This window comes from Poecilia mexicana, unplaced genomic scaffold (assembly GCF_051168715.1).
Source record: "Poecilia mexicana isolate PSO_F unplaced genomic scaffold, ASM5116871v1 scaffold_6, whole genome shotgun sequence".
Taxonomy (NCBI): domain Eukaryota; kingdom Metazoa; phylum Chordata; class Actinopteri; order Cyprinodontiformes; family Poeciliidae; genus Poecilia; species Poecilia mexicana.
The window spans coordinates 31,720,560-31,748,444 of record NW_028263375.1 but is presented as its reverse complement, the minus strand read 5'-3'; the positions used below and the strand labels follow the sequence as shown (position 1 = coordinate 31,748,444).

General features: G+C 36.6%; 3 protein-coding genes across 3 annotated transcripts in view; 1 reads left to right on the top strand and 2 right to left on the bottom strand.

Moving 5' to 3' along the window:
- Positions 1–45: 45 nt before the first annotated feature.
- syt8 (synaptotagmin VIII) lies at positions 46–11,173 on the bottom strand. Its single transcript, XM_015000030.2, has 10 exons — positions 11,043–11,173; positions 9,364–9,429; positions 8,045–8,254; positions 6,869–7,032; positions 5,323–5,418; positions 5,007–5,174; positions 4,212–4,379; positions 3,822–3,939; positions 2,053–2,186; positions 46–798 (listed from the first exon to the last, which is right to left on the bottom strand). Exons 2-10 carry the CDS (start codon positions 9,374–9,376, stop codon positions 535–537), a joined length of 1,335 nt encoding a protein of 444 aa, XP_014855516.1. The 5' UTR covers positions 9,377–9,429; positions 11,043–11,173; the 3' UTR covers positions 46–534.
- A 1,111-nt stretch (positions 11,174–12,284) lies between these two features.
- dld (deltaD) lies at positions 12,285–21,325 on the bottom strand. The gene is made up of 14 exons (XM_015000031.2): positions 21,182–21,325; positions 19,934–20,009; positions 18,901–18,980; positions 18,688–18,756; positions 17,374–17,443; positions 16,808–16,908; positions 16,557–16,700; positions 16,357–16,458; positions 16,064–16,254; positions 15,819–15,989; positions 14,733–14,922; positions 14,311–14,448; positions 13,649–13,738; positions 12,285–12,531 (listed from the first exon to the last, which is right to left on the bottom strand). The coding sequence occupies exons 1-14, from the start codon at positions 21,218–21,220 to the stop codon at positions 12,466–12,468; spliced, it is 1,527 nt and encodes a 508-aa protein (XP_014855517.2). The 5' UTR covers positions 21,221–21,325; the 3' UTR covers positions 12,285–12,465.
- A 2,066-nt stretch (positions 21,326–23,391) lies between these two features.
- LOC106906648 (retinal guanylyl cyclase 2-like) overlaps positions 23,392–27,885 on the top strand; it is an 18,478-nt gene continuing 13,984 nt past the window's right edge. Inside the window, exons 1-6 of the mRNA XM_088006593.1 lie at positions 23,392–23,629; positions 24,228–24,458; positions 24,949–25,104; positions 25,385–25,527; positions 25,891–26,046; positions 26,865–27,014. Coding sequence (XP_087862719.1) covers positions 23,392–23,629; positions 24,228–24,458; positions 24,949–25,104; positions 25,385–25,527; positions 25,891–26,046; positions 26,865–27,014 — 1,074 coding nt within the window. The remainder of the gene's footprint in view (positions 23,630–24,227; positions 24,459–24,948; positions 25,105–25,384; positions 25,528–25,890; positions 26,047–26,864; positions 27,015–27,885) is intronic.

The window sequence follows — 27,885 nt, the reverse complement described above, 5'->3', positions numbered from 1 at the left end:
ATATACCAAAGACAGGAGAGATGGTTTAACAAAGTATACATGACACACTTTTTACATTTATTTATTTATAAAAACTGAAAATATATAATTGAAAACAATATATTTTGCTTTCTCTTTACAATCATGCTGTTATATAAGACCATAATGAAATACATTTATGTTTGTGTTCGTACCTTCATAAAATGTGAAAGCGGTCAGGAGACACGAATGCTTGAAATTTGAATGAAATCGGTAAATTTGGATGAGCTTCCCAAAAATCCATGCTTCATAACTCAGACACATCATTTGACCTGATGAACTATTTAAGGAGATTCTCTTTGTGTAAACCAAAATCCAAACTCTGGTTTGCACAGATTTTGCACGAGAATGTAACCAGGGGTATTTTTACATGGATAGAATATATTACAAAATTGTTGAGGTATCCTTAATGTGATCAAATTGTGTTGCCCAAATGTGAGTCCTACATGCATATCCTACAGTGTGATCAACATCACTGATACACCAGAAAATATCTTTTTCAGAATACTTTCCTGTCTATTTAAAATGTTTTTTTAATAGTTTATTTTCTTTAACTTTGTTGGGAACAGGGATTTTCCTTTTCAGTCCCAAGCTGGCGTTGACCTGCTCAGCCGACAGCAGGCTGTGCCACTGAGCGACCGGTCGCCGCGGGTTGGACAGCATGTCGGCCCAGTGCCTCAGCTGATTTCCTGTGGAATCACAGCCCAGGAACAGTTTTCCCATGCTGTCGTTCCTGCTCATGGCATCATGGTCCCAAACTGAGATCACCAGGTTCACCCTCTGAAGACAAAAACAAGACCAGCACTGAGAAACAGCAAATAAATGGAGCCTTTATTTTCGATATTGACTCTTTTGGCAATATTGAAAAATTTACATATCTGATTGTGCTTTGTGCGCATCTCAAAAAGTCAATATTTCAAACTATTATGGATTCAAGATGGGATTTATCAAAAATAGTGTGGATAGCTATTGTCAAAAAGGCTAGGCACCTTATGACCACATGACTCTATGTCCAAAGATCTAGGAGTAACTGGTGTCAGCAGTTATATATATAGATATATATATCAAGCAATCAATCAAGTTTATTTGCATAGCACATTTCAGCAACAGGCAGTTCAAAGAGCTTTTCATCATAAAAATACACATACAAAAAATACAAAGTTGTGGAACACACAGTCAACAATTGTCAAGTGGCATTGTTACACGTCTGAATGTTGATTAATGTTTCATTCCTGCTGTTTCAAAAGCAACTCTAACCTGGGGTTTTTTAGGCTAAAGAAACTCAGTGCTTTTGGTTGTTTTACAATACAGCCATATTCATTAATTAGGGCAGAGGTTCCCGAACTGTGGGGCGCGCCCCCTAGGGGGGCCGCCGTGTAATGACAGGGGGGGCGCGGGAAACCGTCTGGATGAAAAAACAAAAACAAAAAAACATGAACACTGTATGCGCTGGGTTTTTACCTTAGAATGGCCAACTCTCTGTTATTCCTATGTCAATTTGATACAGTAGAGTCTTCCACATTTCCCATATTTGTGTCCTCTGTCACTTTTATCAGCAGTTAAAACTGTTTAATCCGTTGTTAACATATTGTAACCTGTTTTTCCGAGCCGCTTTTAAACGCAACATGAGCGCTACGACGCTCGCGCTGGGTTTACACCTGTGAAGGAGACCTGCTGCTGCTGTGCGGAGCTACCACTGGGGGGCGCAGAAGAAAAAGTTTGGGGACCACTGAATTAGGGTATGTCTTACAGTGAGGCTGGTTTGTCAGAATAAACATAACCTTTAAGCAGACATTAGACATTTCTTGTTAACCTAACATTTCTAATGTTATTTTATTGATCTGATTCAATATTCTAAGCTTAAATGTGTTTTAATTAACTATAAGCAGTAAGTCATCATAATCAACAAAAATAAAGACTAGCAAACATCAGTCTGTGTGTAATTAATCCATGTCATGTATTAGTGAACTGAATTTAACTCAATGAACCTTTCAATGATATTAGAAATTACCGAACCTAATTAATTATTCCCACCTGTATTTGATCCAGTGACACATCAAAAGTAAAGGACTCATTGAAATAGGGGTTCAGACTTTTCTTCTTAATAGATGTTATTCTTTTTTTCCACTTCCTTTTGTCCAAAGTCAGCTGTACTTTCACATACGGATCTACATGAAACAAACAAGTGGAAGAAAATCAGAGAATTTCTGGTACCAGCAAATCTCTTTATATGTCATGGCTGGCAAATTGTTCCTGTCCCTGAACAATACACAGCGCTGGAAGAGAAACACGTCAGCAAGCTAGTCTTACACAAAAATGTGATTAATTAGCTCAGTGATTCTTGAGAATAGGGACAAAACAGGTCCTATGGATAAAGCATGAAATTTGAATAAAATATACACAAAATATATTTTTTTCAAATATCTAACTAAACTAACCTGGGTCATGTGAGCACAACAATGTATATTTTTCTTTTTTTGCTGAATATTTTTTTATTTTAAACATTGTAGTCGGTGGATGATGCCTGTAAAAGCCCTTGTCCAGGAGCAGAACTCAACACATTCTTATAGTTTAAAACAATTAAAGAAATACTAAAATTATATATTATGACAATTAAGTATAAGTAGTCATATAAATAATTATAAAAGTATCGATAAATTGAATTAAAAATAATTTTTAGATATTTTCCAACTCCGTTGAAATTTGTCCTTAGTTTTTGTCAACACCGTCAGAAATGAAAAGAATGTAAAAAAAATCAGGCATTATTGGGGGGCACCAGAACTTCTGAGGACCCCATGACGTTGTCTTTTCTCTTCCTTTGCTAGGAGGGCTAGTTAGCTCCGGTTAGCTTAAGTTATTCTTTAGTTTTTTCTTCTGTTTTATTCCTAAGTTGTTTGTCACAACAATGATGTGTCAACTCCATAACTGACAATTTACAAAACTTTGATGAAATTTTGCGAAATAAAAGCTTAATTTTGGTAAACTGTAAAGATTTCATGGACCTGATGAGCTACAATATGGCCTCCTTCAGAATAACATCATATAAATTGAGGTAGTTTGGCATTTCGTCAACTCCGTCAGACGTCAACTCCGTCAGAGTTTTTCTGACTCTTTCAGTGAAATTGTTGTCGAATCTCACTTAATTGTGCAACTAATTCATTTTAATGTATTTTACATGAATTGCATTACTTCAGATGTACCAAGTTTTTCATTTTACTCACTAGTTTGTCACCACCTTCAGTTCTGTGTCAACTCCGTCATGCACTGTCAACTCCATCAGATGGACTTTTTCTTGTTTTTTGTTTTAAATAATATTTATTTTATTTCTTGAGAAGCATTTGTCTGTAAATTGAGTAAAAATATCACTAATGGGGTATTTTAAAAATCATTTTAGATTTATTTTTGTCAGATGGTGATGACAAAGTTCTGGGTCAGGTCGATTAAAAATGTAATTTTTAAAAAAAAATTCGCAACTGGGAGCCTGTACCTTAGCATCTTCATATTTTCTAAACATTATTTGTCATATTTGCATACATAAGGTTGAGAAATAAAAAAAAAATATGGGAAAATTAAAACCCATTTTGTCCCTATTCTCAAGAATCACTGAGCTACGAATTAATCACTAACTCTTAGCATGAATGCATAAAACACAGGGAGATTGCTGAGACTGAAAGATAGGTTTGATATTGATTTGTTAAAGTCTAACATGTTCCAAAAAGTGTTATAAAAGGCTGTTGTCAACAATATCAGAGCTTATTTATCGTAGATTATAATATAATAAGGGTGAATATGTTTAGTTGTACCTGAGCTTCCTCCCAGGTCCATGCTCTTTAGGTCTTTGGCCTCCAGGATCACCACGGTGAGCTTGCTGCTTATTGGAACATAACACAGAGAGAAGCAGATCTCCCCTAAGTTTTCTTCCTGCAACACAAAAAAGTCACAACAAACTCTGAAAGTGTGTTCATTAGTTTTAGTTACACTTATTTATTTATTTTTTTACACAAACTGAGTGCTGAAACCATATTTAACATGCATTGAATAAAGGCTAATCATACTTCACTATGTGTGTAATGAGTCTATGTATGTATAATGACTCGTTTTACATGGCTGACAAAAATAGGGCTCTTCTTTAGCTGTATTTTTTAAATTTCCTACTTTCCTCTTTTGAGAAAAAAAGCGTCAGAAAATGAAACCTCAAACTTGGCGGGCTTCGCCAGGTCCTGCCACTCCTCGATGACGTGATTCTGGTCGATGTTGCAGAGCTGCACCCTGAGTTCACCGATGATCTCATGTTTGGTGAAGCGGTTGAAGTCAAACACCTTCATCACGGCTGTGGACTTCTGAAGAGCGGACTTAGATAGCTGCAGAGATAGGAAATGGATTAAAAGAAAAAATACTTCTGTTTCTTTTTGACTAATTTCAACTAAGGTACGCATCAGCTTATGTAATATCTACAACTTTTCTACACTTTAAAACACTGTGCTATTGAAATACACCATGGGCATTTATTGCCAATAACATACAGGCACAAATTATTCAGATCCAGAGTTAAATGTATGTACTCAGGAGCTCTGACTCTGGAAGGTCTCCTTGCCATTACCCTAATTACTTCCTCAGATTAATCTCCCTTGCACTCTGCAGAAATCTTCATCTTGTTTCCAATCAAGGAAAATGTGTTGGAACCAGATATTTACAAAGGCACAACCTTTTTTTCCCCACCTGTTTAAACTAAAATTAAGATTTTCCTGTTTTTGTTCATTTAAATTTGCCAAATTTATTAATGTTCGATAAATGAGATAAAGACAGAAACAATTCTATCTTTCTTCAAAAGTCAGAAGGTTCTCACAGTAGTTTTGCTCTTTCTTTCTGACAAGTCTAGTGGAACTGAGATTTTGCTTGGGATCAAATATTAAAAAACAGGTTTTTGCTGTTGTAACTTAACGCTTGTTGCCATGACACTGAACAAATATTTAACAAGAACCTTCTACCTGGAAGGTGAACTGCTCATTGAAGAAGGGGTTTAATGTGTTTTTGAACACTTTTGTCTCAAAAATCTTGGCCTTGTCAGGGAGAATGTAGACTTTGACATATGGATCAGAACTCCTGCCCAAGTCCATCGCCTTCAGGCTGTCAGCTTGTTTGATCCCCACTGTAAGCTGTGAACAACAACGAAATAGAAAATAAAATGACGGTTTTGTTAAACTGGCTGCTAAAGACAGTTTTAGAAGCAGATTAGACAAGGCCTAATCATGAATGTATATTTTCAACAGACTCTTCACTGTAAACATCTACGAACTGAAGTACCTCGGATAAAGTGGCGTTGTACTCCAAAGAGTAAAGCAGTTTTCCTCTATATTGTTTGACTGAACCGTAGTCAACATCCTCCATGTCTGGCTGAACCTGTCAAAGGAGCAAAGAAAAAATATCTGCTAGCAAGGGTGTGGAAATGAAGATAATCCTCAACTCAGTTGGTTAGAATTCCACTAGAAAGTGGAATGGGGGCAGAGGGAGGGTTTATGTAGGGGAATAATTATATTGTTTGTGCAATTTTAGTCAGGAAATGTGTGAGTTTAATGTTCCAGGTCATTCTGACCTGAAAGAATGTGTGTGTGTGACATAGCAGGTCACCCTGGCCTGAAAAGTCATGAAGGAATTCAAATTTGGAGAGATATGGAAAGAATCGTTTAAAGTGTTGTAAACAGCCAGAGAACAGGACTTCACTGAGTAAAACATTCAGACACTCACAGATATGAAATCCTATGGTTTTTATAAGTTTGTTACCCCGATTGATTGATTGATTGATTGATTGATTGATTGATTGATTGATTGATTGATTGATTGATTGATTGATTGATTGATCGATTGATTGTGATCACATTTAGTCCTGATGAGCTTTGTGATAGTAGAGAATTACATTTCACCACTAGGTGGTGCTAGATGGACAGACTTATGAGTGGTGGCTAAAGTGACCGGAGATTTATAATTCATATATTATAGAGTTTTGAGAAAAAATTTAAGCAATTAAGAATTAAGATTCAATATACAACACATATTTTTATTTAAATAAAGCACACCCTCACAATATTATATGTTTTTACATCAAAGAATTTATATGATGCTTTAAGTATCTTTGCAGTTTGTTATGTTTATTTTTGGTCGGGTTGAGTGTTGTGTATGACAGGTGTTTCATGTGTTTCTGGTTTTGTGTTTTTGAACCAGCTAGCTCTTCTCTTGCTAGCTCAGCTGTTGATACTTGTATTGCTTTTTTTGTTTTGTTTTTCATTTGATTTCTGCACTTCCTGTTTGCTTGGCCACTTCCTTCAGTTGGTTTCCTCAGTGACTGTAATCGCCCATTTTTGGTTCCTGCCAGCTACTTCCACTCGGATAACTTTCCTCTCCAGATTTTCACTTTTCCCTCAAGTCTGTCAGGCTTACATTTGGCTATGCTCTCTCTATAGCATGTTGGCTAAATTACATCACAGAACTAAAAACTGTGCCATTTATTCTTAAAGACAGAATGTTTTCTTTGACATCCGCTGATCACTAAATTAAGTTTAAGTCTTGTTAAGAAAATGACTTGTGAGAAGTTGACTTAAACTTATCATGAACATAAATACAATTTTATCAGTACTTCCATTACTTAACAACTTCAATGAGTCTTATAAATAAGAGGCTGGGTTGCTTAAAAGGTCCTAGATTACAAATGAGGCAACTAACTTATTAAGTTATTAAACACAGTTTAATAAGTTATTAAACTTAAAATTTAATGTGTCACTCATCTCACATGATTATGTTAAAGTGTGAACTGTATTGACTGTCAATGATTAGTATTACATGAAACCTGTCTTACCAGAGCCGTGGCTGTTTTTCCATCTAACCCCTTCAAAAGGATCTGCTGATCCTTTTTCTGTCTCTTCTTCCTTTTGCAGCAACATTTAATGCAGATGCAGAGGCAACATAGCAGAATAATGAGGCCACCCAGTCCAAAGATTGCATAGATTGCCCATTGCGGCACTGCAGAATGGAAAATGGAAAAATAGTCAGGTTGAGGTTTTTTGTGGTGAAAAGGCTTCTCTGGTTCTGAACATGGTTGGAAGTAACAGATTTATAAATCATAATCAGAACAGCCGCACTAATAGAGACATTAAGTTTGATTCCGGCACAAATCTACCTAAATGTGCTTATTGCTGTCTTTAAATTTGTCCCTTGTCCTTCAGATGTACATGAAACAAAACTTCTTGAACCCATGAGTTTGCTCTTCTGTTTTGAAATGCACAAACAAAAGCCCAGCAGCATATGCAGTCCAACGCAGTAAGGAACGTTCATTTCAAGGGCAAGAGACACTTGTTTGAAGGCATTAATATTTTGGACATGGGAAGACTGCCGATTTGAAAGACGAGTGTAAGAAGCTATCTATGTTAAAAATGAGAAGCCAACACCAAGCAGAGGAGGACTTAGATTTTATCTTTCCAACACCTATTCTGCAGCCCTGACTCGTCCTCACAGACAGTTTTACAATTCACACAGTGGGACATGCAACCATAACAAATGACATGGCATTGTTAGGGACACAGACACTAATCTGAACTGAGGATAGGACCAATGATTCTTGTGTCCTAATGCCCTGTCAGTGACTTTAAAGGTTCTGTTAGTGTGATTGTTCTTACAACAATTTGTAAGCCTGTTACTTCAATGTTCAGACAGAAGCCTTTATGTTGAGTGTTCAAAATGTGTACAAGAAACAAGTTCTGTTGTCTACTTTGAATTTAGAATCACATAATCTGTGCATTTCAACAGCAAGAAGAAATCCAGTTGTCTTATAATTACCGACTTAAGGTTGTCAAGTCCTGGTTGATCTAAGAATCTGCACCAGCAAACAGAATGAACCTTTTGTTTGCAAAGATCATCCAATTCTAACTTAGGTTATTGTTGTGGTGTTGTTAAACAACATCAGGTGCATAGATCATACCTGAAAGGAGAAAGTAATAGAACAAGAATAAGGAGCAGCTGGTGGTTGGTGACTTACAGGGAATGTGGTCCAGCAGGTCTTCAAAGGAACCAGAAGTTGGATGAACTGAGGCATTGTGAGTAGACATGGTGGAAACGATGTGGATGGGTTGATTGGTGACTAATAGCTTTGACGATCCAGCTTTCGTTTGAGCCCATGATTTTGATGCTCTATGTCCCCGAATCGAAGATCTTGATGGCTGATGGACTGCAGGCATTTTGAAGACATCTAACAGCAAGAGATATAAAAAAAACATAAGACTCTGCTTCACACATTAAGAAAAGATAATGGCAGTTATTTTCCTTAATAATTTATCATTTCATTCATATGTGTCTTTAAATGAGGGCAGTCCAACCACCGTTAGAAAAAAGAATTTAAAAAGTGGTAGAAAAGAAAGCATGTCTCTTTAAATCTAGGATTTCACTGTCTGAGACATACTAGAAATCATACATTTTTACCTGATTTTACAATTGTTTGCACTAAATTCAAATATGCTAAGATTCCTGGTTGTTTATTAATTATTAAGTATTTATTTATTGTCAATATTGTGGCAATCGTATGGCCATCTTTAAAAGTGAAAACTTTGGTAAAACCAGCACCATACATGCTAACATGCATGGTTGGAATTCCAGTCATCAGCCTCCACCCTGAATAATCAACAAGCAAACCATTAACCTGTAGTCTGATCAATTCATTGATAAAATTCCAATACTTAATACTTAACTAGTTTATTCCAAAAAAGAGAATAATACAAATAATAAATAAATAAAAGCCATTTTTATTTATAATTTAGTCTTCACTTTTATTATGTAGATCCTGTTTTAACTTGTTAACATAAACATAACATAAACCTTTTATGCTCACCATATTTTAAAATTCTAGTTATTTTTTTAAATAGTAAATTATGTAGTATATGAAAGTAATACTTAGAGTGATTCTTTGAAAGAATGAAATATGATGATGTTTGTTAACATGTTACAAATGATATTAATACAACTTAAAATCTTAGTTATCCATTATTTGTGTAAAAAACGGAGGAACATTCAAACCTTCTGCTCCCGGTTAACAGGTGCGTCTATGTTTAAGGTTTTACAAAACAATTTCTTTTTCCTCTCTCCAGTTGTTGACAGTCCTAAACTGATTCCTCACAAGGGAGAACAAAAAATACTTAACATAACTACTAGAATTTTTTTAATTAGACAAACCCAACCTATTCTAACTTTTTAGCAGCTATTTTCTCAGTTTCTATTCATACAGCCAGTAAACTCCCATGTGAAATAAACAGTATTTCATAAAATAAAACCAGAACTAGGGAGTAACTTCAATGTAATACTCACTTCTGGGTTTCATAGATAAGTCCACATCTTCATTTTTCCTAACGACTGCTTCTGAGGTTTCTCACTCTGAGTAAAAGAAAACTTGTGTCAGAGTGAAAAGGAAGGAAGGGACATTTAACGGCTGAACTGCAGGAGTCTAAGCATTTAATCAAAGGGAGGAAGTGTCTCCTTCCTGCATTTACTCCCAGTCATGCTCTTTAGTCTAAGTGTAATCAGGAGAATACATCACAAAACATCCCAGTAAAGAAGTTTGCTTTGTGTAATTCTTAACTCTGGCTTCTAAAAAGGTCAATTATGCGGATAAACCTAAAAGTTAAATGACCAAACTCTGTTTGACACGTCTTACTTTCACACTTTGAGCACAGTGACTCGATCTCCCACTAAGTTTTCTCTAAGCATCCACTCTGAGGTTCTTCAGACTTTGTTTTGCCAAGATGTTGAATATTTCTGTTGTTTTATGTAAAAAGAAACAAAAATTGTGTAGGGTTACCAGTCAGGTCTCTCTCTGATAGTTTTTTTTCTTTATCTTTTTTTTTACTGTTGGTCAGTTGCTGTGAAGTGGAACTGTGCCAACAAGCCATTTTTAAACACTAGGAGCAGCTAGTTAAAAATTTAAAAACCTCAAATAGTAAACTAAACTGCATTTCCTGTTTTCCTGTTTTGAGAGTGTGGCTTGCTTAAAAATAGTCTGTAAACACTCGTTGCCAAAATACCTCCACTGTCAGCTAATCAACATAAATATGCAGCTTCATATTCTTCTTACTGGTCTGTGAAATGTTTAAAATAATTTCTGTTCTTTATTTATTCCACACTGATTTAATTTATTTTATTTCAGGCATGATCGGTCATGAAACTAGAAAATCCATTTAACCCACTGGGCTCTGGACAAAGAGCCGGGTTTGTGCTGAGGTTTCACTCATCCATCATTTGAAATGTTCCTGTTGGTTCCGTGTTCAGGAGCCACAGCTCTACAAACCATGCATGGAAAGTCAACAGTGTTTCCCAGCTCTGAGGTGATAAAGATGGTGTACCTGTTACTCAGAAATGAAGCGTGTGTAAACTTTTAACTGGTGTTATGTTTTGAACCTGTGACATGGTGGACTAACAGACTGCTGTTGTCTTGGTATTCTAAAAAAAAAAGGCCATGACTGAGCAGAATAAAACATTTTAAAGTCAGTTTATGATCTCCCTAATAAAGTCGCATTTAGTTTATTTTAAATGTTTATTTTAATTAAATTTAAATAAGAAAATATACTTTTGCTCATCTATCTGTCCAATTGAATTTTCTCACTATGGTACAATAAATGATGCTGTATTCTATTCTAAATATAAAGAAAAATCAATATTTGGGTTACCTTTCGATTATAATGGTAAACTACACCAATTAGGTCACACTAAATGATTTTAGTCAAATGTGAAAACAAGTGTAACTGGTGAAATTTTAGTTTTTCTGGATTTGAAAAGTAACTAATAGATATTCTAGGTACTGCTCCGTTTTAATGGACTGTAATTACTTTAATGCAACATTATCCTCAATGTCTCTTGAACTACAAACATGTCTGCGCTTACACTGTACAAAAAGAAAGACATAAATAAGAAAAAAGTCAGACGAACAGAGGGAGCAGAATGACGTGAGCACCAAAAGAATCATGACTCAAAAAATAAAACCAACATAATACCTGAGGCAGTCGCTCCAAGTTGTGGGATTTTGTTGCATTACTTCATGAATTCAGACAGTTAATAAAAGTGTCAGTGCTCTGCTGAGGTCCTTCATCTTCAGCTGGTTGAGTGTGTTTACTTCAGCCAGCAGCAGCTGCCACACCCTCACCCTGCACCGTCAGTGTTCAAACACAGGTGGAGTTTCAGGAATTCTTATTTAATGAGAGCACCAGAACAGCTACAGCTAACTGGGAAAACAAACATCTAAACTCAGTTACTGTATATTGGGGCTACGCAGGTTTTACAAGTTCCTAGTTATAAGAATGAATCTTTTTAGTGGCTTATGAAGTATGCAAAACATCTTTACATTTTTTGCACAAACTCATTCTTGCATAATGAGATTTCAGTTTGCTCTGGCACCAGGCATTCTTAAAGAGAGATGGTGCACATTTTTGGGGTCATTTTGGAAAACTAACAATCAACCTCTACTCCCTTCTACAAAGAAAACTCTCTTAAAAACAAAACAAAAAAATCTACCAACTACTGATTTCGGCTTATTCAAGAGGATCAAACATATCTATTTTATTAACATCTTTTAGAGTCCACTAATAAAATACAAACTGTTCCGTGTATCAGTGCTGCAGAAAGCCGTGTTTCAGTATCAACAGCTGGGAACCAATCCTGCATAGTTACCCTGGGTCTGAAAATATCCATATATGACGATGTGAGCAGGAAGAACAAAAGCAACCTTTTCCTGTGTGTTTGAGTGCAATCTGTTTAGATGAATTCAGTAAATTTCAAACTTTTACAGACCTGAATGAAGACACCACCACATAAATATTTATGGAACTGGATTTATTGGCTTGGATGAATGGAGCAATCAGTCGACTAACTGAATCAGGAAAGGCCTCTCCAATAGTTCCCGTTTTAAATGGAGTCGATAATGACCTAAAAGGAGGAAATCAATAGAGTTGCAGAGAAGTCAACATGTATTAAAAAATGTGTTGTTTATATGTAGGGATGGGTGCAAACAGAGCAGAGAGGCTTCTATATTAATCCTAACTTCAGCTCCTGACTAAACCTTTCAAACAAAAAAAAAAAAAACAAAAAAAAAACCAAGCATCCTTTTCTTCAGTTAGAAGACAACACAGTCATCTCAGAATACCATCCATCTCTCTGTTCCACAAAAGGGTGAAGAAAATATCCCCATGGCAACTTTAAAGTACGTGCTGAAAACAAAGCAGAGTCTCACACAAGTCAGCTTTTGTATACCGTCAACACCCATTTTAATATTCTTTTTGGAACACTTAAATAACATGAAACTAATTGTAATTATCCCGTCGTGATGGACACAGGATCACAGGTGGCTTAAGTCAGTGAAAGTCTCGATGCAGACAGTACGCGTCCCGTTTCTCCAGCATCAGCGCCACGGCCGCCGCAGCCTCAAAAGTTGATGGCTTTTCCGAAGGATGCCGCCAGGTTGGCTTCTCTGAAAGCCTCCGACACCGTCTGCAGGACGAGGGCAGAACAGGCAGGACGATGAGCAGCAGGTAAAAATACAACTAAAGCTGCATTTCCATTAACTATAAAACTGTGCACATTGAAATTACAAAATTATATTCGCTTAATGGAAACACACCAATTAAAAAAAAAAGAAACTGGGTTAGGATGAGGTGAAGGAACAAACATGAGTGAAGGAATACATGTTTTAGTTTAGTAATAAATACCTTTGAATTGTTGAATTATTTTGATATCAACTTCTGCAGCAAGTCTGGTGAAATTCAGCTTCTAATCACAGTTAGTAACCAATTTTGTAAGGAAGCCCAGCTGATAGCATAGCATCACTGACCAGTGTTAGCCAGTTTGCCACAACTTAGGCCTCACCAGCTTCCCTCAGTTCCTTATGCTAACCCTCTAGCTTTAAAAAACATTTTCACTTTCTTACTCAATGCACCAAATTATGCTAGGGAAACTAACTGTCAACATTTATTTCATATTTCTCTCTATATATACTCATATCTTCTGTTGAATCTTGGTAGATGTTCTAATAGGTAACAGAACAAACCCAAAATTCCCTAGCGCCTTATCAAATACATTTTGAAAAATAACTTTGAACCAGTGACAGTTGGCATAAAAAATTTTGTCGAGGTAGCAATAAAGCCGGTAATTGTTCCATCCTTAAAGGGGCGGTATTGCATATTTTTCTAGCCACATAGTGCCATTTTAAATTAAGGCAAAATCAAATAAGTTATCTTCAGTTATTATAAAAATGCTGCATACATCAAACATAACTTAAAAATAAATTAGACTTTGTAATTTGATGCCTTGAAATTGGGCCTCTGTCTCTTTAAGAAGCTCTGTCCGACACTACGCTGTCAGCACGTCATCATGACAACGCTCCTCATGATGCCATTAGCAACCAGTCATAGGTGGTATGTCTTTGATGAGGAACAACACTACGTCTTAAAATGATACAAAGTAATTTTCCATGAATTTTGAAAATTTAAAATAGATTAAAATGAATGTGTAAACCATTATTCTTATTGGTCTGTATGCCGGCAGGTTTCCTGCTGCTGGGATGAAACCAAGCCCTGGAGTTAAAGTGAGCGTGGAGAAGAGAACGTACTGGATGTGCGTGGCAGACCCGAGCGACGTCCTCACAGGAAGCTCCGTACTCCATGGCCAGAGCAGCTTCATTGACCATCTCTCCAGCTCCCTGCATCAAAACACAACTATGTCATCAGACCAGGAGAGGATAGCTACAGTTTTATCATGATATTTTGCAGTGCTGTTGTGATAACGATAGAAGTGACGATAAGTACTATTTATTACTCCTTTGTTATGTAACGGTACCACTGCGGCTCTGTGCCACAGCAATTGTAGTCCCACAAAAACAATTACTGTTCTTGAAAAACTTTCCCATTTTGTAATATACATCTTCACACACAAAGGAGTGTAGTTTGTCATTAAACTGCAATTAGTAACTGCATTTAATCATATTTTTAAATGTATTGATGCTTTCTTTGAACAAACAATAGTTTATCTCGGTAATACAGACAGTTTATTTATTTTTTTAAACATCAACTGGAATTTATCGTGACAACAATAAATCAAAATTATTATTATGATAAGAAATTAATCAGGTTAAATAAGACATTATAAATGCCCATCCCTAGTTCAGATTACAGTCATACGATAAAGTGACACTGATCCTGAATGTCAGGGATTTTTTACCTCAGACCCTTTCTACAGCGTTTCCGCTCAGTGTGAACTGATCTCAACTCTCACCGTTCCCAGGATGTGCGCTCCAAGCATCCGATCCGTCTCCTTGTGACTCAGAATCTTCACCATGCCATCAGTGTCTGCATTAGTCTTGGCTCGGCTGTTGGCGGCAAAAGGAAACTTGCCAACTTTGTATGGGACACCCTGGAAAAAAGAGATTTATGATTGAATATCAGTCGTTTGACAAACTGAAAACATGCTAGTGCTAATTAGCATTTTTGTCTGATGAACTATTTACCCAGATGTGTCCTTTGCTGTGATTTCTGACACCAAACACATTCATTATTAACTCATCTATCATCAGTATGTTCTTTAAAATGTATAGAATGTTTATCCCAAAACCTCCTGTGTGGCTCAGAACATTTTCTCAACTCTGCCGAAAATGTAAATGAACCAAACGTGAAGCTGGAGCATGATGGGATTCTGACCTCCTGTTTAAGCTGCTCTTCTGTCTTCCCCACCCAGGCCGCCTCAGGGTGGGTGTAGATGACGGAGGGAACACAGTTGTAGTCTATGTGCACTGCTCCACCAGCCATGCCTTCGATGCAGATGATGCCCTCGTCCTCAGCCTTGTGGGCCAACATCGGCCCAGCAATCACGTCACCGATTGCATAAATGCTGGGGCAAAGAAAAATATTCAGAACTGTTTAGGGTTTCATAACTGCATGCATTCTTTTAGCAGACTTATTTACAACACTGAATACAAACAAAGCCAGCAGTGACAGAGTACTAAGCTGCTTCTCTTGGCTCACTGCAGTTTCATTTATTCAAAAGATTATCTGATTGGATGCAGTAAAAGAATGTTATGTTCAAGTTGTGCTAAAAGGAGTGAGCCTGTTAGTGAAGGTATTCAAGCCTAAAATAGCATCTCAATGCTAAACATGTAGCATTCACCTAATCACTGAATGGATAGAGTAGGACCTTTAAACAATCTGATGGCTGAATAACAGATTAAAAACAATAAATATCTTTGTTAATGTCTATTCATTCAACAATTTAGCTGATAAGAGCTTTTGAATTGAAAATGTTGCTTATTGTGTTAATAGTTTGATTAAAATGCAATTAATTAATTACAGACACTCAAATTAACTAAAAATTTTTAATCAAGTCCCACCATGAATATATAAGGTAATATATAAAATGTCTGTAATTATTGGTCATAAAAGCAGTATTAATATTGGCCCAATTTTTTTTATTGGTGCAAAATAAATACTGTTGGTCTGAACCAGATGTTCACCAGAATACAGGTCATCTCTAAAATTTCATGAATTGTTCAAATATTATTTTAACCTGAAATTAAAGAAAAGGCTGACCAATCCACTGATCTTAGAAGTTCAAAATACTTTCTATTAATTCTAAACTCTAATATGAATAAGTGCATGAAATGTTGCTTGTGGGTGTTGGTCCTGTCATGTACTGGACACTGGTCCATCTCATTTACTGATTCCTGGATAAAGGCAGCTGCGGAGCATGGACGGGTGAGGTTCGGTACATCAGCAGGTGAAGGGTCATACCCGTGTACTTTGGTCTGGAAGCGGTTGTTGACCGGTATGCGACCTCTGTTGTCCAACTCGATGCCGACGCTGTCAAGACCCAGGTTCTGGGTGAACGGCCTTCTGCCGATGCAGACCAGCAGAACGTCACATGTCAGCGTCTCGTTCTTCCCGCCAGCCGCTGCCTCCACTCTGCAACGTCAAACCCTTACGGTTACAAACCGTCCGACTCTAGAAGCATGTTCTTCTTCTCCTCGCCAACTCACGCCACGTCTATCTTGCCGTCAGGCCTCTTGGTGGCCCCCAGGACTTTGGTGCTCAGCTTGAACTTGAGGCCCTGCTTCTGCAGGATGCGCTGGAAGTTCTTGGAGATCTCCATGTCGATGCCCATGCCACCCACGTGGCCTAGGAACTCCACTGCTGTCACCGTGGAACCCAGTCGCTCCCACACGGAGCCCTGCAGCAGGACAGACATGTTGGTGAGAAAAACAAGCAAACAAAATAAGAAAACAGCTGAACTTGAGGCAGGAAATGCATATCAGGCTGAAGTACTGCTAACCAGCTCCACTCCTATAACTCCGGCTCCAATGACAATCAGTTCCTCTGGCACTTTGTTTAGGGACAGAGCTCCAGTTGATGACACGATGGACTCCTCATCAATCTAATAAAACACAATAATTGCTTTTAGTAAGAACGAGAAACTTTAAAAGCTCCTTGCAGCTATAAATAAGTGAAAGTGGATTAGAGCTAAGATGGTACCTGGATGCCAGGGAAGGGGGTGACCTCTGACCCTGTGGCGATTAGGATGTTCTTAGTGTTGATAACCTGATGGGAGCCGTCTGCTGCCGTGGCAGTCACCTGATTTTTACCGGTTATTTTACCAAAACCGTTAACATGGGTTACCTGAGAAGAGTAAAGAAAAAAAACAGAATAAAGAAAGATAATCAAGTTGTAAAAAATATATCTGAGCTTTTAAAATGCAAAGTAAAGCAACATGAAGTCAGACTGACTTTGTTCTGTTTGAACAGATGTGCAATTCCTCCAGTCAGGGCTTTGACTGCGCCACTCTTCTGAGCCATCATCTTCTCCAGGTTTAACGAAATTCCAGAGACTGACAGAGAGACGATGAGAGACAGCTGAGCCCGTCTGTGTGCATGAGGCCGTTACAGCCATATCCAAAAATTTAGAATATGATTTCAACTGAGACTGATTTATCAGAATAACTGTATATTTTTATGGGGGTGGTATCATGCATTTTCCAGACACAGTGCCATTTTATATCACAATCAAGTAACTATGTTAGTTGTTATGAAAGTTATCGATATACAAATGACTTGAAAGAAATTTGACTTTGCAATTTGACACCTAGAAATTGGCCTCTGTTTCTTTAAGAAGCTCCTAATCTTTCTGACATGCTGCCTTCAGACATGATCACAACAACACAACGCAAAATGAAGATGAAAAAAAATAATAATAAAAAGCATTGATTACTGTTTAGAACAATGGTATCTGTATGGATAGATTCAGATTTACAAGTGTATATTACTTTCATCTCTATTCTTTACATTCAGCTTACTTTCAATGCCTCTGCTTTCAAAGTCTTTGCCGTGTGCCATCTTGTACAAGTGGGAGTTGTTTAACAGAGCCTAAAGAAACAAAAACAGAAACACAGAATAAGAAAAAAAACTATTGATTCAATACAGCTTAGCTAATCTATGTGGCATAAAATTACTAAATATATCTAAATGCATCTAATCAGACAAAACAGTCTGATTAGTTTGTGCATTATGTATTCAATTCCACTTTGTTCTCAATGTGAAGAAATTTAAAATATACATATATAAAGATGATGGGAAATAAAGAGTCTTTATTATTGTGTCAAGAAAAAAATGTAATATATACACTACCACTAGACCCATTATAAATAGAAGTGTTCAGAAAAGCTAAAAACTACCTCAAACAAGTGCAAAAACATTTTTTTACCAAAACTGAAGTTATTTCAAATGTAGCGATACTTCAAAATGTGCATTAAAAAAAACAATGGAAGCACAGCTTTTGAAGGACATAAAGTTTCTATAGCCTGCTGCGTCTCTTTTTGCAAAGAGCTTTAATGTTGCATCTCCAGTCCCGTCTGTATGAAAACAAAAATATCCACAGTCCGTCACCTCAACTTCTTCTCCTTGATGGAAATGGTGTGTACAGTTATTCCTGTTTTCTTGAAATATACAATCTGTTTTATTTACACTCCAGATCAGATGATCATTTCAACAACTGTCCATAAACAGTCTGTCAGTTTGCTGTACTCAGCACTATTATGTTACAGAAATGTTCTCTGTGAGGTTTTCTGTGAGCAACATAACAGAGAATGACCACATCACCATGGTAACAGTAAATATGTTTCATATCATGTCCTTTTAAAAAAGTCTCTCTAACTCTGCTGTTGTCCCAGGATGACCCGCGTTGGAACAAAATATTCTGCTCTGTATGTAATCTACACCTTTTTCATTTCACTAAAGGAATGAAACTGCAATCTGAAGCCAGATGCTTTTGTTTTGTTTTTTTTGTTTGTTTTTTTTTTACATAGATTAGATCTAATTAAATGTTATTTCATATTTTATTGGTACATGCTTAAGTCAATCTTTCATTATCATAAGAGTTCATCTTCCTAATTTACCTTCTATTTAATTTCATGGTAGTCAAGTTTTTGTCCATTAAAAAAATGACACTGATTAAAATGTAATTTTTGTTTGAGTTAAAATGAACGTAGACTGAAACAGGCCCTTTCTTCTGTTTCTTTCCAATTCTGTATTTTATTTGCATTCAGAATATTGTAAATTTTATTGGCAATTGTAAGCTGAAGTGATCGATCTGGAAGAGACTTGTTTGTTACCTTTGAGGGGATGCAGCCAACATTGAGACAGGTGCCGCCCAACGTGGCGTTCTTCTCCACACACACCGTCTGTCGAAGGAATCAAAAAGTTTTTAGAGCAAAATGAAAAAATGCATTTATTCATATAGAACTCACATCTTCAACCAAAACATCTACTTACTCTACGTGATAGGAGATTTTATTAACCACTAACTAGTCCAGGACCCTGCTCACCTTGAAGCCAAGCTGTGCTGCTTTGATGGCTGCGACGTAACCACCTGGACCAGAGCCAACCACGGTGACGTCTGCATCAACTGCACACAGCAAATGAAGGAACATTTACTCCCAGCAGAACCGAAAGAATAAAGGAAATGTTGTTTCTTTACTACGTTAAAACAGAACATCTCAGTTGGGTCTAGGCCTGTCATGACAACACAATTTTCTGGACAGTAAATTGTTCTGGAAGTTATTGTGATTAAACAATATTAATGTTTTGAGACCATTTTCAAGTAATTTAAAGGTAATTGCACAATGATGTGTGAACACATTCTCAAAGATTCTATTCTATTCTAATGAAGATTTAACAGTGGAAAAGGAAGACATTTTGAATATCCAAAATAAATAAAACAATATGAATTATGAAGTCTCTGTAAACTAAATTGTCCATCAAAAAAGGAGCTGGTTGAGACCAAAGTACCAGATTAAAGACTTTTATCATCCAGGTTTTTGGAGAAAGAGAGAAAAGAGAAAAACAATAAATCATTCAAAAATAAATTGTCGAGTTTTGTTTTTATTTATTATGCGATTAATTGATTTATTGCAGCAGACCTAATTAGGCCTGAGATGTCATTTTGCATCACTTAAAGTTGTGCACATGGCAAAAATAGATTTATTTTTATTTTTGACCAAGACTTTTTATTCCTCTTGCTCCACTGTCTAATAAGGTGATAAAGATCTGTTAAACAGGCAGTTCCTCGATCATCTTATCTTTGCATTAGAATGGTAGTAAAATCCAGTTTTATAGAAAGCTTCACATACTGGATGTGAGCTCGCATCTTAGTTAGTGATGCCTCATGGCCCAAGGCTCGGAAAAATATTTGTAATGAAGCACATTAAAGATCTAAAAGAAATTTAGAATTTGCTAAAAACCAGCAGATGGAAGCTTTCAAAAACCACTGGCTGGACCTGAACGCAGGTCTCTGCTTAGTGCATCTCCAACCATCATGTGTCTGAAAGACCTTTTGTTTACTAAAAATAAATTACTTACTTTCTGCTTTATCAGCATACGTTCTGACAGACAAAGCTGTGGCTCCATGGAGCTTGAAGGGGAGATGGTGACTTCGCTGTTGAGCAAATCAAACTAAAGGTTAAAAACACCATAAATCAGAATATTGTTGTTTTGAGACCATTTTCAAGCAATATAATGGTAATGGCATAGTGATGCAAGTACATCCCCTCAAGGATCAATAAACTTAAATTTTATGTTATGAACATTTAACACTAGAACCTGAAGACATTTTAAATATCCACAATAAGTAAATAAAACAACAAATAAAATGTACACTGAAGTCTTGGTGAACGAAACTGTCCTTCAAAATAAAGGACTAGTTGAGACCAAGCTTCACTGCCCATCAGCAGCTGTAATCACTGTTAAACTGTTTAGCTTTAAGACGACTGTTTATTGATAGAACTTATCTAAATTACACATCATGTTAACATTCAAAACTCAACACAGTAAAGTTAGGACTAACAGGTGTAAAGAGAAGACAGAACCAGCATAGCCAAAATGTCGATACCTTTTCTCGACTTGTAATTTAAAAGGTATGATTACGCCGCAATTGAAAAAATAAAAAATAAAATAAAAATGTTTAATTAGCTAAATAAACTGATGAATAGTCCAGAATATTAGGTCGCAGGTATTTCACATTATATTACAAGACAGCAAACCACAAATGAAGTACGTTTATTAATGTTCATTTATCAGGCTAACCTCTGACAAAGTATACAAAGATTATGTCTTTATCATGGCGTCTGTTACTGTGGGTGTCCTTAAAGTTTATGCTTTAGAAGCAGGGATAATTGGTACATAACTATAAAGGTCATTCATTTATCATGGTAGATTGATGTGAATCGTATTGAATGGGAGGTGAGCAACAATGACATAGTAAGAATTCATAGTGGTACTGTGTACATTTCAAAACAGTTGCAGGGGGAAACAAACTCGTAAATAAAAATAATAGCCTGGTTAGCTGTTATTTTACATGTCAATCTTGCATGAAAACAAGCCACAGTCTGCAAGAATGCCGATATTATATAACGTTATACCAAACTTCCAGAATATTAAATCTTTCCGGTGGCAGTGTGAATTGTATACACCACTTTACCAGAGAAAGTCTGTTAGCAGAGCAGCTAACCACCCTCAGGCCGCTAGTCCAAACAAATGCCTCCTTTATAAGTCCGCGTGCTGCAGCAGTCGCTTGGTGAACATTCTAACAGAAACCATGCTTATCCTTACCGTGGCGAGAGAACGGTAAAGCTGTGTACAGCTCTGCATTTTGTCTGTGTCCCTGACAGAGAGGAAGTAACCTACAAGAAGGTTAGCCGAGCAAGGAAGGGCTTATGAAACTCTTCTTCTTTCTAAGGACGTTGGCAAACGACTACCAGGTTGAATTACTGCCACCCTTTGGATCGGAGTGCGGCTCAGAAAGGCTTCACAATCACAGATGTAAACTCAAATGTATACCGTTCTCTAAGATAAATACCAAGCCCAGTAATAATAACAACAAAAATCCCACAACCCCACAAACAATACATAATTAATTAAATAATTAAAATCAGTTTTAAGTTGGTATTTATCCATCTGATTCTGCCAGAAGAATTTTTAAAAATCTGTCACTCTCCTTAAGGTAAAAATAAATGCCCTTGTTTTAACGGGACACTGTAGATTCATAATGTTCTTCAACAAATGCATAAAGGGAAGGACCAAATGGTTTTCCTTCAGAGTTTTATAGAGGATTCTGGGCTGTATTACACAAATTCCATTTGCAATAATGGATATTGAATGTAATTGCTGCTCTTTCGTACTAATAAGGAACAGTGGCATATGCAAAGACAAATTCACATAGAAGTACACAACACAACCTCTGATCTCACACTAACCATCTTGAACGTTTTTTGAGCTTTTAATAGGATTAGAGTAAATCTTCTCAGGATTTCAGCTGCAGCCCTCTGCTGTGTTCTTCTTCGTCTTTCACAGACTGTTGAGTGAAGCCGACATTTCTCTGGACAAATGAAACTCTAAGACAAAGGTAAAATTTTTCTCCATGCACTTTAGCACACATAGGGTTGAATTAAAAACTTTTTAAAAAATCTGTTTGTAGACACGTTTATTTATTAAGCATTTAGAAAAGCCTGATGATGTAATGTGTTTCTGCACTTCTGATTCACAGTTCAGGTAAATGGAGCAGATGGTTTACAGAAATGAGATGTGAAAATCTAAAGAAATCAACAAACATATGAGAAACAGAAAAACATCAACCTCCACAATTCTGGTTCTCTTCAGGTAAGAACACAATGGACCATTATTCCGCTTGGGAAGGAGACGGGTTCTGTGTCAGAGATGAAGGTGTGAAATGTATCAATCCCAACCATATTTCTATACTGTAAAGTTGTACTGCATTCTTTGTGATGTTCTGCTTCCACAATGCAATTTTGTTAAGTTAGCAACACCAATACTTGACATAATCTTGGAAAAATAATCAGTAAAGAAATATTTTCTGTTAATTACCTAATTTTAACCACTCCTGGTAACATCAATGAAAACTACATTCATCTTGTTTACGCAAAAATCAGTCACAAATATTAATGTAACATATTAGTAGTTCCTTGATATAAACTAAGTACATAAATGTAGTGATTCAACAGACTGCCTTCTGCAAAATATTTGGCTTTGATTTCAGATTATTTTAGTGTGTTTAACCAAGCTACACAGTAAATTCCCATTAATAAAATTAATGTGTCATACATGAAAGTTCACTTCCTTCTGACCTAATGTAAAAAAAAAACACACCAGAATATTCCAGGGTTGAAAAAGTCAGTTGACTCTTCCTATCCCTGAAAACACCTGTAAACTTTGTTAGCTTGGGCTGCTGGATTTGGCTTAACCGCATCCTAATTTCACACAGTTATCCAAATGCTGCTTCTAGGTTTAATAATATTCTCAAAAGGGTTAATATTATAGAGAATATGTATCCAGTCCTGAACCAAGAGCCCAAATCTTCCCAAAAGCATGCATCAAAAACAGAAAAACTTTTCTTCAAAGTGAATCATTGTTTGACTTATTCTACTACTTTTTTTTTCCAAGCAAAGGGTTTTTCTATCGATCCTTCAGCAAGAAATCTGCTGTTCTGTCAGGACAAAGGGTACAAAACTGAGGAAGAATTGTAGAAGAATGCCGTGAAATATAATATACTTAAAAGGCAAGAAATGTAACTAAAGATCTGAATTTGAAAGACGAAAAACATATATAATGATGTGACTAGTGTCTTGTTTTAAAATTATGGCATTTAAAAGTGGAAATAAAATCAGGAAAACAGGATAAGATTACACTCAGTTAAAAAAAGGTCTACCCTTAAGACTAAGCCAGCTGAAGTATTAATCAATCTCTTATGAGTTATATTAAAGTAAAACCAACATATGTACATGTATGTTTTGCAGGTCACCAAGATGCAGATTGTCTCCTGGCTTGGACTGTTTCTCTGGTTGCTTTATATCAACGATGTGGGGGCAGCAACTTTTAAACTGGCCCTGGTTGGCCCCTGGTCCTGTGACCCCCTGTTCTCCAGAGCAATGCCAGTAGCTGCAGCTAACCTAGCATTATCACGGCTAAGAAGCGACAGCTACATGAGCAGAGGATACTGGTACGATGTGAAACTGCTCAATGAGGACTGCTCTGTTTCCAAAGGTGTGGCAACCAAATACCGCAGAGTTTTTTTTATCTGCAACAGCTATGTGGAAATGTACAACAGCGTATTAGGCCCATAGTGGATAAAACAGGTGGAGTAAATTTCCACCAGAATATGTCAGAATTTTCTTTTTACAAAAAGAAAGAGGAAATTTCTGAGTTTGAAAATTCAAAAATTTGCTAGAAAAAAACTACGACATTTTTAGATTAATCTGTGAAATTTTCGAGAAAAAAAATGTTCTGAATTTGTTTTCTAGTTAATTTCAACTTTTCAAACTCAGAAATTTTCATGTTTTTGTTTCAGAAAATTTCTGAGTTATTTGGCGGAAATGTATTATTTTTTTCTGGCCCTATACAATGAGCCAGAAAAAAAAATAGTTTAGTTCACTATCTTCCTACGGTGAGATAGCAAAGGAATGCGTTCACACACTGTTAAAGTAACATTTTAAGGCTGAAATTAAGAACAGTGCAAATCTGAAAATGTCTTGATTTTTCTAAACAATGTGAAAAGAAAGACTTAGTGTTGCTTTGTTTTTATAATTCAGTTAATCTTGTGGTGTTTTTTAACTCCATCAACTTGAAACTTGTCTCCTATCAGCATTGACTGAGTTTGGGGAAATGGAGGGTTACGGTCATGCTTACATCGGACCTTTCAACCCGACCCTCTGCCACGCAGCGTCCTTATTCACCCAGCACTGGGAGGCAGGCCTGGCTTCTCCAGGCTGTCTGGATGATGACTGGCTGAACCTGCCCCCCGTAACGCCTCCTATTAAAGTCCTCAAAACTGTCCTCAGATTCTTCCGCTGGGCTCACGTTGCAGTCATTTCAGGTGAGGAAGTCATTTCATACCACATAGGCCTCAAGTCATTAAAATGGACTTTGCAAATTGAAGTGTAGTTCACAGTTCTTACTAAGGAACTGACCTCAGATCTGGATGGGATTTACATCCTCCTTCATATTGATCTGTGGATATTATGCGCCCTGTGTGTTTTCAGAGCATGCAGCAGAGATTGTGGGTAAAAAGGGGCGTGGTTTATAGCGCCCAGAATTCACAAGATCAACTATCTTCACTTCCTTCATACAATCCTGTATTACCGATCAAAAGTTATTATTACCTGCCCTCTAACTGGACTTCAGTTTTTATTTAAGTAATTGCTAGATGTTATTTGTTTTCTATTTCTTTTACATTTTTGGTGGACTATACTTTTTTTTTTTTGACAAACACCCTCTCACTTAAAAATGAGGACACTGAACATTAAATTAACAAAAGAGATTTCTTGTCTCTCTCTCTCTCTCTCCCTTTTTTTTTTCATTCTCAGCCCCAACTGATCTCTGGGAAAGCACTGGAGAAGAAGTAGCCTCTGCGCTCCGAGCTATGGGCTTGCCAATTGCTCCTGTAGTTTCCATGGAAACAAAGAACAACGACGGGGCTCGGGAGGCGCTGAACGAGATAAGGCAGTCCGACAAAGTCAAAGGTTAGCTGTAAAACTCAAATTTCATTCTAGTACTGACAAATAAACTTCAAATCGTCTTATTTAAAACTGTCAAACATAACTTTGCTCAACTGTTGAATTACAAATCCGATTCAAGTAATCTCCTCTTCTGAGTGAGACAGGATTTTGTCTCTCAGATTTTAAACTCAACACTTTCATGAAAAGATTTGACCAACAAATAGTTTATTATTTTCAGCTGCCATTAGATGCATTTGCCTTGACGTGGAATCCAGTCAGCTAATGAAGTTTATTTTCTGTTAAGTGATCATCATGTGTATGAGTTCCGTCCTGATTGGTGGAGAGCATCAGAGGGAACTCCTGCTGGAGGCTCTAGACATGGGGATGATCGCTGATGGTTACATCTTCATCCCATATGACGCTCTGCTGTATGCCATGCCTTACCAGGTGAGACAACTGTTTAATCCAACTCTAATAAACCTAGATGATTTATTATTATTGTTATTGTTTTTACCTTATTTAACTGGGAAAGTCCACTGAGATTTAAAATCAATTCTTCAAAGGAGTCCTGGCCAACAGGCAGCAGAGGTTATAACGATTACAAGTAGTTATGCAAAAAAAAAAAATGCCATAAAACAATCACAATAAATGTTAATTTTGATTTTCACAGTAAACTGCTGTTGAACTAAGCTACTAAAAAAAAAAAAACTATAGCAACTTTAAAATAAACCTGTTTAATTTTTAGACCATTTGTGAAAATCTTTTTGATTCAAAGTTTTGATAAATAATATTTCTTATTTGTTCCATCAGGACACAACATTCCCTCTGCTGACCAACAACACCCAGCTGCGTCATGCCTACAGCGCCGTGCTGACCGTTACCATGGCTTCTGATGAGAGTTTCTATGAAAGCTTTCGCCAGGCTCAGATCTCCAGAGAGATCCGCTCCGCAATCTCTGCCACAGAGGTGAAGAAATAATAAAATGCAACAAAAATATTAGAAAGAAGATGAAGTGATGACGAGTGTAAAAGACATGGGAGTAAGCAGGACACGGTTCGTCACAAAGGTCCTGCAGATGTTTTTTTTTTCAGCTTCAGTTTTGTGATTGACTTGCGTTTTGCTGCTGCATTTTATCTGCTTCCCTGTTTTGGTTCAACGTATGGAGCAGATGCAAATGAAACCTTTTTGTCATTTTTCTTCGGATGAGATTTCCATGGCAAGTTAAATGGAAAACATACAACACAAAGAATTTTTCTTTTTTTTTTCTTTTTTTTTTTTTTTTTAGATTTTATCTCATATAAAGTCATGCCACAAACATCCAGCGAGGTTTTACACAAGGACACACAGCGAAGGTTTGAAAAGAAATTTCTCATTTCTCTTGCTGGAAATGAACTAAAAACATTTATACAGACCAACAAATTAGAAAATAATAATAGTTGATAAGTTAAATGTAAATGTTAAGGCCAATAATGTTGGTTTCATTCAATATGAACTTGTTGATATGATTGTGGAGCAGGTAATGGAGAAATGTTTCACAAATATATTATTTTTGCGTTTTTGATGGGAGAGAAAAAGCTCATTTTGGCCTCTGGGGACATTTATCTTAGGGATGCTAACAGTTTGGATGCTCCTGGCATAAGTGCTACTCCATTTAACAGTTGCACACTTGTTGTGACTCTGTTTCAGTAGAACCCTTCATAATCACTCTCCATAGAAGTGTGTATGTAATCATGTCTTTCTTTTTTTTGACATTTTAATGCCTTTTTCCCTGATTTTCTTCAAAGGTGTCTCCACTGTTTGGAACCATCTTTAATATGGTCTACTTTGTCGCTAAAGCTGTGGAAGAGCGTCGGCAGGCGGGTGGAGGACATTGGGTGACAGGAAATCAGCTCTTCAGCTCAGATGGAGGCTTTGACTTCCAGGGCTTCAACCAGGTCAGAAACATGAAGAAGTGACTTGTTGTAGTGAATGTTTTCACTGAAGCCTGGACACAGTGCATGGGTAGCATCAATATGATCTATATCATGTCTCATTAAATGTAATACATCATTTATTTGTCTGAAATCTGGCTGAAGGATGAACTTTCTGTACCAGGGAGCATAAATTCTTCATTTCATGAAAGCAATGAGAGGAAGAAAATATCAACATCTTATTCTCATAATTCCAATACTGGCACTTTTATTAGAAGCAGAATAGTTATGTTGGATCTAGTTTGTAAAAGTATCAATTCTTACTCTATTACTACTCACTCACATCAAATTCAATGTTAGTAACAAGATTTATATAAGCAAAACGGAAATGCTCAAACAGAATTATGAGAGGGTTGAATAAAAACTAACATTATCAAAAGATTTCTCTCTCTCTCTCTCTCTGTGTTGATGGCTCTTTTCAGAGTCATCACAGTTCTGAACTTTTTCATGTCTGAAAAAGTTCAGAACATGTCTGTGCAGCATCACTCATTCAAAACGGTCTTTCAGGCCCACTGCAGAACACTAAAGTGAAAAAACAACCATGATGGAAAACAATACTTGTAGCACTGTTACTGTATAAGATAAATTTTTCAGATTTGTTGGAAAATTGATCCAACAAAATCAATTTTGTTGATTTTGTTGGATCAACAATAAAATCATTGTTGGAAATTACTTTCATTTTGAAGATGAAAAGTTGAACTTGTGTCTTCAAATTGTTCAGAGTCTTCATTAGAAACTGAAATCTACTTCAGTGCTGTTTAACTGTGTTCATGTTTTGTTTCTTTAAAAGACGACAAATTATTGTTAAAGTTTCACTCTTCTGTTTATTTGTCTT

What these genes read in the sequence shown, in the direction of transcription:
- syt8 (XM_015000030.2), bottom strand. An exon ending in CCTGCTGGACCACATTCCCT is followed by an intron (nt 7,033 to 8,044) that starts GTAAGTCACCAA and finishes TCCATTCTGCAG; the next exon opens with TGCCGCAATGGGCAATCTAT. An exon ending in ATGAGCAGTTCACCTTCCAG is followed by an intron (nt 4,380 to 5,006) that starts GTAGAAGGTTCT and finishes CTATCTCTGCAG; the next exon opens with CTATCTAAGTCCGCTCTTCA.
- dld (XM_015000031.2), bottom strand. Translation starts at nt 21,220, where the DNA reads ATGCAGAGCTGTACACAGCTTTACCGTTCTCTCGCCACG. An exon ending in TTCCAGACCAAAGTACACGG is followed by an intron (nt 14,923 to 15,818) that starts GTATGACCCTTC and finishes TCTTTGCCCCAG; the next exon opens with CATTTATGCAATCGGTGACG. An exon ending in GAGCGCACATCCTGGGAACG is followed by an intron (nt 13,739 to 14,310) that starts GTGAGAGTTGAG and finishes GTTTTGATGCAG; the next exon opens with GGAGCTGGAGAGATGGTCAA.